The 14,184-nt window shown below is 37.6% G+C and overlaps 1 protein-coding gene across 1 annotated transcript in view; it reads left to right on the forward strand.

Annotated features, from left to right (window-relative positions):
- ARSJ (arylsulfatase family member J) overlaps positions 1–13,278 on the forward strand; it is an 84,619-nt gene extending 71,341 nt beyond the window's left edge. Inside the window, exon 2 of the mRNA XM_025921971.2 lies at positions 10,852–13,278. Coding sequence (XP_025777756.1) covers positions 10,852–12,256 — 1,405 coding nt within the window. The 3' untranslated portion in view covers positions 12,257–13,278. The remainder of the gene's footprint in view (positions 1–10,851) is intronic.
- Positions 13,279–14,184: the final 906 nt, after the last annotated feature.

Here is a 14,184-nt window from a genome sequence, read left to right on the forward strand (position 1 = left end):
TCTTTACATTTTTTTCTTTCTCTTTCTATGAATACACACTCATTCTCATTCATTTATTCATTCAACAAATATTTATTGATGTCATATTATGAGCCAGGTATTGTTTTAGGAGATAACAGCAGCGAACAGTTCCTGCATTTAGGGAATTTATACATTTTTTTGTTATAAAAATGTAATAATACAGTAGGTACTCTGGCAGTGCCAGATGTTCTTTTACTCAATAATACATCATAAGCATTTCTCCATATCAGCACTTGGAGCCTCACCCTATTCTTTTTTTTTTTCTTTTTCCATTCATGTATCATGAAATAGTTTATACTCAGCATCTACACATTTTGTCAACCTAAAAAAAAAAAAACAGTTATTTTATCAACAAAATGGGTTTCTTCAGGAATGGTAGAGAATTATAATTCAGGACCTGCAAGCTACAGCAAAGCCATAGGCAAGTCCAGCAGACTAAGGAGAAGAAGACTATTTTATGGAGAAGGAGGAAGTTGGGAGGGTTGTTTTTAACTAAGGTCCATTGGAGAAAAAACAAGAGTTCAAAGTGATGATGGTTTTTCATTGGCTGAGTTGCAGGGGTCCTCAATTTCTTAAAGCAGATGCAGTATACATCTTTTCCTGTTGGGACCTGTAACTGATCATTCTTACCTGTTAAGATTCTTTTGATGGGATCTATAATTGACAATTCTTCCTGTAATTGATGTTGGATGGTATAGCTCCCGCTTCTAGCCTTCCAGCTCTACCTTAGTGGAAAATTAATATTTTCACAGTGTTCACTTTCCATTCAGGACTCAACCAACTAAAATCTGGATTTCTACTAAAATATAGTTTAATAGGTTGTTAAAGAGAAAGAATTTCCTCTGCCCTTCAAGATCCTTCTATTCTAGACTTAAGAATCAAATTGACAGAAGACAGATTAACAGGAGAAAATCAAATTTAGTTTCATACTTACCGGGATCCACACGGACAAGAACTTCCAAAGAGAGTCAGGCAATGTGAGGTTTATTTGAGCTAAGAAGAGGGGTAAGCCTTTGGGGATACAAAGGGAAGGAAGTTTATTAATAGGAAGGAGAAGGGAGATGTTTGGAAAACAAAGGTTGCCCTATTATGCCATTAAGTTTCTTAGGTAAAAAGGAACCTGTGTTAATAGCTCTCTTCCTGGTACATCCAGGGAGTTGTGGGGGAGGTGGCAGTCTGCCCTTGGCCCCTACAAGATCATACAGGCTTATTCCCAAGTTTCGTTGGTGCTTTTCAATTCTCACTTTTCTTGACTTCTCTGCAGTATGTGATGCAGTCAACTCTAAAACTGCCCTTGACTACTCTAGTGCACACAGCAGCTGTTTCATCTCAAACTCTTTCCCTGTGCTGCTTGTTTTTCTTCGGAATAGTGGCATTTCCTGGGCTCTATCTTTGGCCCTCAGTCCCCATTTTGTCTTTATTTATTTCTTTTAGGTTTATTTATTTATTTTGAGAGAGAGAGCACACATGGTTGTGAGTGGGGGAGGGACAGAGAGAGAGAGAGTCCCAAGCAGACTCCACGCCATGCTGTCAACTCAGAACCTGACATGGGTCTTGAATCCACAAACCGTGAAATCATGACCTGATACAAAACCAAGAGTAGAATGCTTAACTGACTGGGTCACCTTGGTGTCCTATCCCATCTTGTATTTTAAAAAAAATTAATATTTGTTTATTTTTGAGAGAGAGAGAGAGAGAGAGAGAGAGAGAGAGAGAGAGAGCACCTGAGCATGGAAGGGGCAGAGAGAGAGTGAGACATAGAATCTGAAGCAGGCTGCAGACTCTGAGCTGTCAGCACAGAGCTTGATGTGGGGCTCAAACTCATGAACGGTGAGATCATAACCTGATCCAAAGTCAGATGCTTAACCGACTGAACCACCCAGGTGCCCCAATCTCATCTTGTCTTTAAATGGTGTCATGTGCTCCCATGAATTACCACCACCTATATGTTAATGAGTCTCAAATCTTGGAATAATTTCGTCCTATACACCTCCGACTGGATATCATATAGGTGCTTCCGACTAAACACAGAACAGAACTCACCATCTTCCCATTCATTCCTGTTCTTAGATTTCTTAACTTCATGCAGGAAAACTTTCACCCCACTGCCCAGCCCAGACACTTGGGACTCACTCTTACCATCCCCTCTCCCACATTCTCCATAGCCTGTAGCCTTCTCAGATGTGCCTCCTTAGAATCTTCTTTGCATCCCTACTGTCACCCATCTCCATTTCAGTTGTCAGCATTTATCTCTTACACTAGGGCAAACCTACCTAACTTTGTCATGTTTCACTCCAATCTACCCTTCACGCTACAACCAGAGTGAGTTTTCTAATGCAGACTTTTATTATATATTACTCTTTTCAAAAGTATTTCTTTGGTTTTCTGTGAGCCTCACATTAAGTACAAAAATCTTTGTACAGCTGTGTGCTGTAATACAGCTCTCTGTAACTTGCACCTACTTACCTCTGTAGTCTCATCTTCCACCAAGGTGTGTCTGAATCTCTGTTCTCATATTCTAAACTGTTGATCCACAGAGGGCCAAATTCTCTCCCTTTGTGCATTTGAACATTCTGCTCCTCTTACTGAAAAACTCTTTGCCTTCATGTCAGCTCTTCACCTAGGTGGCTGTTCTTCCCTCAAGAATCACCTCACATTCGATTCATGTTCCCTTGTGACTCTGTGTTTTGTCCATATTGTTCCAAGTGTTTCAAATATCTGCCTTTCCGTCACATTCACCTAGACCATCAATGCCCTCAGACCACCCACATGACCACCTCTGAGAGCATTTCCTGAGCCTAATATGAGTACTCAGAGAATGCTCTGCTTGTCTTTGTTGTAGTATTTATCCCTGTCACAATAGTCCTCTAATTGTTGTCTGTCTCAGACACTAGACTTGTTACCTAAAGATCTATCATAGCCTCTAACTCAGGAAACAAAGGGGAAGCCCTGGCAAGCTGCCACAGCCAACTGCTCCATCCTGAGGAATCCCAACAAATCAAAAGCAGAGCTCCTGGCTATGTTTGCCAACACTGTTGCCCAACAAACTCAGATAAACTCGTCACAAGAGAAGCCAGTAAATTCAAGGGAGGAGTTTTAGAAAAGAGAAGGAGGTAAATTTATTTTGGGTGAAGGCAGCTAGGGGAGGTGGCAGGTTCAAGCCTTAACAACCAACATGGGGCACCTGGGTGGCTCAGTCAGTTAAGTGTCCGACATCAGCTCAGGTCACGATCTTGTGGTTCATGGGTTTGAGCCCCACATTGGGCTCTGTGCTGACAGCTGACAGCCTGGAGCCTGCTTCGGATTCTGTGTCTCCCTCTCTCTCTCTCTGCCCCTCCCCTGCTCTGTCTCTCAAAAATGAATAAAAAAACCATTAAATTTTTTTTTTGACAAAAACAACCAACCTCCCTCTCCACTGAACAACCAGCCTCTCCACTGGCAATATGGACACCTGAAGTTTTATGAGGAGAGGATGGGGGTGGGGGCACGTGCAAAAGAGCAGGCAGAGAGTGATCATGGATGGGACTGGATATGTGTTTAGTCCATGAACCTGGGTGGGGAAGGGGATGTGTGGTCTTCTAGGCATTCCATTGCTATCAGAGCTTTTCTGGCCTGGCATTTGGAATTTTCCATTCATTGTAAAACACCTACATCAATGCCTCAACAAAGTGTGATAAGAAATAAGCACAATGGGTTTTAGTTAGAGCATGAGTTAAGCAGTCTTGTCTATTTCTGCTTTTAACTGTTGGGGTCTATAGTTGAGCAAGAAGGCTCACTGAGTTCTTTGAGGGCAGGAATCATTGCTCTCAATCATTGAATGTTGAATAAGTAATTCATTCTAAACTATGTCTAGTTGTTCATCTCATGAATGAATATCCAATGAAATTCATTCATTCATGAGATGAAAAACTTATGATACCTCTCTCCCACGTACAACCTTTGTCAGAAGACATAAATTAACTAAAAGATGAAATTAAGTCCTATAAATAGAACAACAGTCTTGGAGGTAAAAGAGTCTTTTGGAAGGAAGTGGTAAAGGAATACTTTGCAGAATATGGAAAATTAGTTATATTTTTCTAACTTATAAATATCTAAGTGACATTTGATTCATAAACTATAGTCTCTTATACTTGGTTCCTTCCCTTCAAAATATCAATTTTTCCTACACTATCGGCTAACTTCATATTCTGTAACAATCCTACACTTTAGAGTCTGCGTGGAACTGTGATGATTCATATTTTACCCTTATGAGTGTTTTACATTTATTAGGGTACATTAACTACGTAATTGGATTAAAACAATAATATTACATTAGACTTCCCTAGACAAAAGAGAATTCAAAACCACTGCCACTACCAGAACCCAGTGACATAAATGAATATTTAAAAAGATTACAGAAGTCTTTACACGTTCTAACACCAAGCTGAAAAGCCCACTTAGCTTTTGTCTTTTAAGCTGGCAGGAACGTGAGAATGATGGCTATTGATTTCAACAGATTTGACATCAACTCTAGGTTTACTATTGTTCATATGGAATTTTCTTCACATGGTAGCCAGATGGTAATAAAAAAAAATAGACTGAATTTCAAAATTAGTTTTTCTTGGTCATGATCATTGCATTCAGAAAATGCTATGTGAAAAACCTATTTTTTAAGCTAACTTTATATTAATCAAAGAAAGATGTTATATATATATGATGCATTGTGGAAACTTCTTTATCAAATACTTGTATGTAACATTATAAACTTGTTTTTGTGAATCTGCTCTGAGATTGCATGGGGTTCTTTGAGGAAACATTGACCTATCATCCTTGATCCATAAATTCTTAAAGTTAGAAGGAACCTTAAAGGTAACTAGTACTCCTTTTCCAATTCAGATTTATCTTTTACACAATCCCTGACAGAGGATCATCTAGTCTATTTTGTTTTTCATTTCTTTTTTTTTTTTTAGTTGGGTTTTTTGTTTGTTTGTTGTTGTTGTTTTTGCCATCTGCCTTTTTGTAATGTTATTCATTAGTCCTAATTGTATACTTTGGAACAAAACAGAGATCAACTGGTCCATCCGCCATCTACCAAAATAGCAGCCACATATCTGAAAGTCCTTGTTTTTTTTTTTCCTTTTCCTTTCCCTCCCTTCACTGATTTAGTCTTATCAGTTCTAAATTCAAATTATACATTGGATTTATCCACTTACTTCCATTTTTATTGCCACTAGGTGGTAGTCCAAGCCACCATCATCTTTGACCTAGACTATTGTAACAGCGTCCTAATTAATCCCTGTTTCAGTTCTCATCTTTTACCAATCTACCTTCTGTATCAGTGGTCTCCAAATTGGAATACGTACACCCTAGGGCAACACAGGGTGATTCATTAGGATACAAGAACAAATACCAGAAAGTCTATTTATTTTTATCTACTTCTTTTTTAAAAATTTCAATTGTGTATGCTTTATAATGTTCATAAGTTGGTATAGCAGTGGATGTGTGTGATTTATAAATTAAAAAATGTACATATATTTGGGGAGAACATGCTTAAATATTGAATACTCTATTCCAGATGTGTTCTGATTAACAGAGTAGGAATATTACTTCTTAGAATTTGCACACTGCCCTTATATAATGTAAGATCTTATTAGCATTTTAGCTCTTTACATATTTGCTTTTTTATCAAATTCATAGTCTGCTATATACAACTTCCCAGATCTATAATGATCATGTAAATGATTGTTTTTTTAACATGTAGTGCTTTCCACTTATCCCAATTAGATTTCCTTACAGTTTTTTTTTTTTTAATTTTGAAACACTCTCATAGAAAAAGTCAAGTACTGCACATGTACAGCAAAAAATAACATTTTCTCCTGAACCATTTCTTTGACTTACATTATATTGGTACTTTTCTAATATTTTCAGCCATTTTTTTGTAGAATATCCCTCAGTTTGGGTTTGCCTGTTGTTTACTCGGGACTAGATTCACCTTATGCATCTTAGGCTGGCACACCACAGAAACAATGCTGTTCTTCTCTCATTGCATCCTGTCTGCAGGCACAAGATGTTGATTTGTCCCAATTACTGAGATGTTAACTTTAATCGCTTGATTTATATGGTGTTTATCAGGTGCTTTCACTGTACAGTTACTCTTTGATTACGTGGTTTGTAATTATTATGTAGACTATGTCATCCCATTCCATAGCAACCTTTTATTATTTACTTATTTCTTTTTATTAGTATGGACTCAGGGTTTCCTATTTGATTCATTGGTATAATTCTTTACTATCACTATTTATTTTGATGCTCACATTATCCCAGATTTGGCCAGCAAGAGCCCCTTCATTCAGGATTCTGCATCTTTTTGACATATTCCCCTCACTCTTTGAGCCCTTCCTTAACTTTTGATCTGTATATCATCGTCTTTGTTTCAACATTTCAGGTCATTTAGATTACTCTGAATCTTGATTATGCCACTTATAATATTGACTATTCCACCTAGATAATAAGCATTTCTTCTGTTTCTTATTCAAGTCATAGCAATAATGGATGATAATGGATATGGATATATCATGGATTATAATAATCAATGGATAATAATGACCAATGCATTGAAGCCAAGGAAAGAGCCTTGTTGTACTGCTCGAGACTACTTTCCAGATCAGCAGTCTTCGACCAGTTAATCAGTTACATTAATTAATATACTATTTTGTAGTCTATTTTGAAGAATTATCTGATTGATAATCAAGCTAGTTGCTGCTGCCAACTTAAAGTCACTATTTTGCCAAAGATTCTTCCCTAGATTCCAACCATCTCCTTCCTGAAAGAAAATAATTTATTACTATTCAGTGGTGTTCTCCATGACTGAAAGCACTGTCTCAAGCCCCACCTGACCCCAAGGTTCAAGGAGCTCATGCCTTGAACTCACCCCCGTCGCTGGTACAATCTTTACCTAGAGCTCACTTAGGGATGTCAAAGCTTTGGGGATGGGAAGGTAGTGGACAAAACAAAACAAAAGCTTAGTCCCTGGCACACATTTTACACTCAACATATTGCTTAACTGAACTAATAAATACTGAAGATTAATGCAAATGAATTAACCCAAACTTTAAATAGGTCTAGCTGTTCAGTAATCTGTTTGTGTACCATGGAAAAGTCTCTAAAGCCAAAAAATCTGGATTCCAGAGTAGAACCTCAAGATTTACAGCTGTAAAGCCTGGCAAACCACTCAATTATACTAAATTACTCTGAGTTTCAGTGTTTTTTGTCTTCGTTGTTATTAGATGAAAGTAATAAATGGATTACCCCTGCCTAGTCCACAGAGTTGTAGAAGCCAGAGAAATAATATAAATGAAAATTTTCTGTATGCCTTGATTGGTGTGAATGTGTAATATTATTATTATTCTGGAGAATATACAATGTTACCATGCAGTTATTTTTTTTCATTATTTTATAAGAAAAGAATCATGAGCAGATTTTTGAAATGCCCATCATTTTCCTAAGCTGTTTACCTAATACTGATCTTTTTTTAAAAAAAGAAAATGAAGCTAACTTAGCAAGACTTTTCTTTTTGGCTCCACCTAATTTGTTTTTGTTTTGTTTTATTTTTTTTTTTTTTGTTTTTTTTATTTTAACATGCTCATGAGGCATCCCCTTAAAAAATTATTCTCAATTTTTTTCTGGGATCATGATAAGCCTCACTATTTGGTTTACAAAAATCCTCCCCATCTTTCATTAGAAAGTTAGAACCGATTTGCTTCTCAAGACTGATGCCATCTTTCCTCTGCTCCTTGATTTTTCAAGAAGTACTGATATTTACTCTGTAAGAGAATAGAAAGAGCATCAGCTTAAGCTCTGTCATTCAGGAATTCATTTCACAGCTTGGAGGAGCAGGTTGGAGGAATTGGGCTCATCTCTACGTCTCTATTCTCGTCTCTAAAATTTACATAAGGGGCACCTGGGTGGCTCAGTCTGTCAAGCATCTGGCTCTTCATTTCAGCTCCAGTTGTGGTCTCATAGGTCCTGGGATCAAGCCCCATGCCAAGCTCTGTGCTGACAGTGCGGAGCCTACTTGGGATTCCCTCTCTCTCTCTCTCTCTCTCTCTCTCTCTCTCTCTCTCTCTCTCTCTCTCTCCCCCCCCTCTTTCTCGCTCTTTCTCTCTCTCTCTCCCTGTCTCTCTACCCCTCCTGTTCTCTCTCTCTCTCTCAAAATAAATAAACTTTTAAAAAATGTTTAAAGTTAACATAAAAGCATCCTACTTCTTACTGTTGCAATGAGGACTAAATCCAATAATACATGTGAAAGAAAGCCTATACATTATAAAACTTTACACAAATGTGTAACATAGTAACTCAGAACTCTGATGTAATAATAGCAAAACCAATCATTTGCTGACATATTCTCCTTACCAGACTCTATGCTGTCTTCAATGCCACAGCAACACAATATGTATTATTATCTCTATTTTACAGAGGAGGTAACTGAGGATCAGAGTGGTTAAGTACTGCCCAAAGCTACACAGCTAATAAGCAGTGGAGCAAACTCAAACCCAACAGTGTCTGACCCCCAAACTGTACCCCTAACCCATGCCCCAGATTCTACCCGAAACTTCACCAATTTGGCCTCAGTCTCAAGTTCATTTAATAAGAGTCTGTCCTGAAAATATCTCTTCTGTTATGAGCCGCTGCCTAATCTTTTTGTTGTTGGTTCTGGATTTTCCCATATGAAAACTGTTCTAGGCTGTGGGGAAGACAGAAACCACACAGTTAATAATTCTGACCTCTCTCACTTATCTGCTAACACTGTACCCTCTCCTGAAAGAAGCACACCTCTTCTTTCCTACTATTTTTTGTGTAAACATTTTCTGTACTTCCTGCTTTTCAAAAGGCTCAATTAGTTTTGCTTTTAGTACTAGCTGAGAGAATGCCCAGTTTGATTAGAAAGATTAAATTGGTTAGCCATTCAATGAATTGAATAGATGCTCTGGCCAAGTACATTTTCTGCATAGAATTATTTAGTTAATAATTCATCAAAATGCTTGCCCATACAGATTTTTCAGTTTTTAAATTTACTCAATGCTTATGATGATAGGTGTTACCAATTTGTCATGTCCTTGTCACAAAATCAATAGTTTCACAAGTGAATGTTTTGGATCTTGAACTAGATCATCAAAAATTATCAAGGAGGGGCACCTGGGTTTCTTAGTTCATTAAGCGTCTGACTCTTGGTTTTGGCTCATGATCCATCTCACGGTTTGTTTCATGAGTTCAAGCCCAACCCAGAACTGGGTTCTGAGCTGACAGTGCAGAGCTTGCTTGGGATTCTCATTCTTTCCCTCTCTGAAAGGCCCTCCCCTGCTTGCACGCACTCACACACGCACTCTCTCAAAATACACAAACTTAAAATAACCAGAACAATATACATAAAATAGTATTTTAAAAAGTTACCAAGGATAGTAACAATACTGTCTGACTTTGGTGCTAAATAATGCTTTTGAAATGCTTATTTCTTTGAGAATTGATTACATTTTAAATTCTTACAATTGTGATAATTGTGAAACTTTGACAGCTAAATGATCAGCAGAGCAGACAGGGCCCCTGTGAATGTTGCCTTGCCTTAGTGACCAAATATCCCTATAGACCCTACAAAACCAAAAGCATGTGACTACAATTGATACTTCAAAAGAACTCGCAGTTACATTAACCTTTCATTTGTAGATTTAAATAAATTGAAGTACTCACCCAAGGTATGTATGACATGTTGGCCTTTCTGGTTAAATCCATTGTAAAAACTTTTACTTTTGATCTCAATATTACTCTTTGTAACTTGATTCCAAGAATATTTTCACATTTACTTTAAAACCTTCTACAACCTTCATTTTCTCAGAATTTCTATATTTTCTATTTTAAAAGTCCTTTTGAACTTATATAATAACTATGGAATCAATCACTTTTAAATATCATTAACTGATAGGCACATCTTGACCCAAGTGAAAATTCATACACTATGTGATAATAACCATTCTCTGAAAAAAAAAATCCTTGGCAAAATATCTTTGGGAAAAAGAACAATGCCAGAAACTAACGTTCATTTAATTTTAATGTATAGAAAGGGTTACCTTGTTTTCCTAGACTACATTGTAAGTGAATGTAACTTTTTTAAAAAGGGAGACACTGTGGAAAATACATGAAAGAACTCATTTCCTGCTGTTTGGGCGAAAATGTAATCCTTCCTTAGCATTAGCTAAAATACTTACCCTAGGATGGTTTTTCAGCAATAATGTATTGTGAGCCAGAAAAGATTCTTTCTCTTTACAGACATCTAGCAGGCTGGGGACTAATTATAAAATATTTTTGTGACAATCAAACAGGAGACTTTTGTATAACTTTTGCATGTATTTTTAGTACTTCAGAATTAGCTTGAATTAGAGATCTCAGGAAATGATTTGGGAGCTAATGTGAGTTCTCTAGACTAATAATAATAATAATAATAATAATAATACTCTATGTACATTCATATCCTTTCCCTTATCACATTAGTTTTCAACATTACATAATTAGTTAAGAGATTAAAGTTTATTCACATTAATCCTGTTAAAAGAATTTTAAAAACACTTTGAAGTAAGTGGTGAAATCTCAGTTTCAAAAGTACCGATTTAGAGTCAAATGTATTTCAAATGTTATATATGAAACTAACTAGGATAAGACTTTTGAATCAGCAGTGGAAATACTGAATTGGTCATATTTTAGTTGGGGTGAAGTTTCTCTTCACAAGAGCATTGTTTAGTTTAAGAATCTTTATAATGTCTCTTTTATCCTGCACTGACAAAATTTTTTACTCTTATCAAGGTATCAGATACACACCGGACTTCAACATTCTATCATAAGACCTACCCAACCCAACTGCTTACCTCTGGACAATGCAACCCTACCTCAGAAGCTGAAGGAGGTTGGATATTCGACACATATGGTTGGAAAATGGCACTTGGGTTTTTACAGAAAAGAATGTATGCCCACAAAGAGAGGATTTGATACCTTTTTTGGTTCCCTCTTGGGAAGTGGTGATTACTATACACACTACAAATGTGACAGTCCTGGGATGTGTGGCTATGACTTATATGAAAATGACAATGCTGCCTGGGACTATGACAATGGCCTATACTCCACACAGATGTACACTCAAAGAGTTCAGCAAATCTTAGCTTCCCATGATCCCAGAAAGCCTATATTTTTATATATTGCCTACCAAGCTGTTCACTCACCACTGCAAGCTCCTGGCAGGTATTTTGAACATTACAGATCCATTATCAACATAAATAGGCGGAGGTACGCTGCCATGCTTTCCTGCTTAGATGAAGCAATCAACAATGTGACCCTGGCTCTGAAGACATACGGTTTCTATAACAACAGCATTATCATCTACTCTTCAGATAATGGTGGCCAACCCACAGCAGGAGGAAGTAACTGGCCTCTCAGAGGTAGCAAAGGAACATACTGGGAAGGGGGCATTCGAGCTGTTGGCTTTGTGCATAGTCCACTTCTGAAAAACAAGGGAACAGTGTGTAAGGAGCTTGTGCACATCACTGACTGGTACCCCACTCTTATTTCACTGGCTGAAGGACAGATTGATGAGGACACTCAACTGGATGGCTATGATGTCTGGGAAACCATAAGCGAAGGCCTTCGTTCACCCCGGGTGGATATTTTGCACAACATCGACCCCATTTATACCAAGGCAAAAAATGGCTCCTGGGCAGCAGGCTACGGGATCTGGAACACTGCAATCCAGTCAGCCATCAGGGTGCAGCACTGGAAACTGCTTACAGGAAACCCTGGCTACAGTGACTGGGTTCCCCCTCAGTCTTTCAGCAACCTGGGGCCAAACCGGTGGCACAATGAACGAATTACGTTGTCAACTGGCAAAAGCATATGGCTTTTCAACATCACGGCTGACCCATATGAGAGGGTGGACCTATCTACTAGGTATCCTGGAATCGTGAAACAGCTCCTACGGAGGCTCTCACAGTTCAATAAAACTGCAGTGCCTGTCAGGTACCCTCCCAAAGACCCTAGGAGTAATCCTCGGCTCAACGGAGGAGTCTGGGGACCATGGTATAAAGAGGAAAACAAGAAAAAGAAGCCGAGCAAAAATAAGGCTGAGAAAAAGCAGAAGAAAAGTAAGAAAAAGAAGAAACAGCCGAAAGCAGGTTCATTTCCAAATTGCCATTCAGGCGTTTGCCATTATCTTAGATAAGTACAAATTTTTTTCCTGTCTGGTTAAACTTAAGTCGGTCTTAGTCTTTTAGCTGTTTTCTAGAGAGACCAGCAAATTTGGCTCAATAATTTTACTGCCGGAAGTAGCAGCCCTGTTTTCATGTTGTGCCACTCCAGAGACTGCTGCCACCTGGTCGTCATGTGGAAGACGGTTCTGTTTTGTGCCAAAGGTGCTACCCTTGCAAGCCACACTTAGAGGAGAATGGAGATGCTGATTTCTTTTTCTCCTTTACAAAAATGGTCCTTAATCAGTGCAACTGTTGTGCTTTCGTCAACTGACCAGACACTATGCTTTAAAACTGCGATCAACGGACATGCTAATTTGATGGAAGTTACAGGGTAGCATGATTAAAAACTACCTTTGATAAAGTACAGTCAAAGGTTGCATCACCTGAAAGGCCTTGAAAGATACGTTTTCTTCGTGAATTATTGTATCTCTGTCTTATGATACTTGGTTTTTGAAGTTAATTCCATTTCACGTATCATTTCCTTTCCTGTGAAAATAAGCTGTTGCTCCCATGTAAACAGCTTGCACCTCATTCTGTCATGCATGAGGGAATGGCATATAAGAATGTTTGAGCACACTGCCAAAACGTGAATGTAACTATTTTCTAAACACTTTAATAGAATGACGTTTCAACGTAAAGTATGTAATTTATTTTTACAGAAAAAAATATTAATTATTTTGTTTTCACAAAAAAAGTTATACAAATAACTTTTAATTATTTTATTTTTATTTTCTAAATACTGTTAGAAGAATTTTATTTCATATCTTCAATATTACCAAGCACTGTAGTACTATAAATTACTGTAATACTGGGTGAATTCGTAAAAGATAAAAAGAAAATTATTCAGCAAGAATGATAATCCTCATTGTTCAGCCATTATTTGAATGTAAAAAGATGAATATATTCCTTACAAATTACTTGGAATTCAGTGTTGTACGGGGTTGAAAGACAACTTTATTGTCTATCATAATAAACACCTTATTTATGTGTCTTTATTATTAAAATGACTTATTTTATGGCACTAGAAACTTTATTGTGGCTTTTTCTGATCTAATTTCTAGATGAAATTATATTCTTTATCTTAACAACAAACATCTTTACAAATAGGCAATTGCAGGTATGATTTGCTAACTACCATAGTAAATAATATGGATTTTTTTCAAATAGGAGATGTTTCCACTTGGCTATTTCATAGACAAAAATGTCCTTTTGTTAATAAATAACATTTATAATGATCCTACTCTTATATAAAGTGGACACACTGGGGAGACAGAGAGAAATGAAGATATGGATCCTACCTGGAATAATTAAAAATCTGGTTTGGAACTCACATGTGTGAATACCATGAGGAGGATTAAAGGAGCATGATCTTGGGACACCTGGGTGGCTCAGTTGGTGGTTAAGCCTTCGACTCACCTCAGGTCGTGATCTCACAGCTTGTGAGTTCTAGCCTGTACCGAGCCCTGTACTGAGAGCCCCATACTGGGCTCTGTGCTGAGCATGCAGAGCCTGCTGAGATTCACTGTCTCTCTCTCTCTCTGCCCCTCCCCTGCTCCTGTTCTCCCTCTCTCTCTCTCTCAAAAATAAGTAAATAAACTTAAAGAAAAAAAAAAAAAGGAGAGCATGGTTTGTAATAAAATTTATCATGGGTCATCAATGGGCCTAGATTGATGTGGCTCCTCTGTCTGCCCTAGAGTTTTCTTTAAAGTGACTTCCCCTAATACAAGGGCCTCTAAGCCTCATAGTCAACACTTCAAAAATCACAGAAAGTAGTTACAACTGTGATAACAAAATGTATGCGGTGGTATGGCAGCATACCATTAAATACATTTGCATCAGAATTCAAGGGACTGCCTTTCACAATTTATGGAAATCAATAAAAGAACATTTAGACTGTTAC

The sequence above is a fragment of the Puma concolor genome, chromosome B1 (genome assembly GCF_028749965.1).
Source record: "Puma concolor isolate L17-30 chromosome B1, mPumCon1.1.hap2, whole genome shotgun sequence".
NCBI lineage: Eukaryota > Metazoa > Chordata > Mammalia > Carnivora > Felidae > Puma > Puma concolor.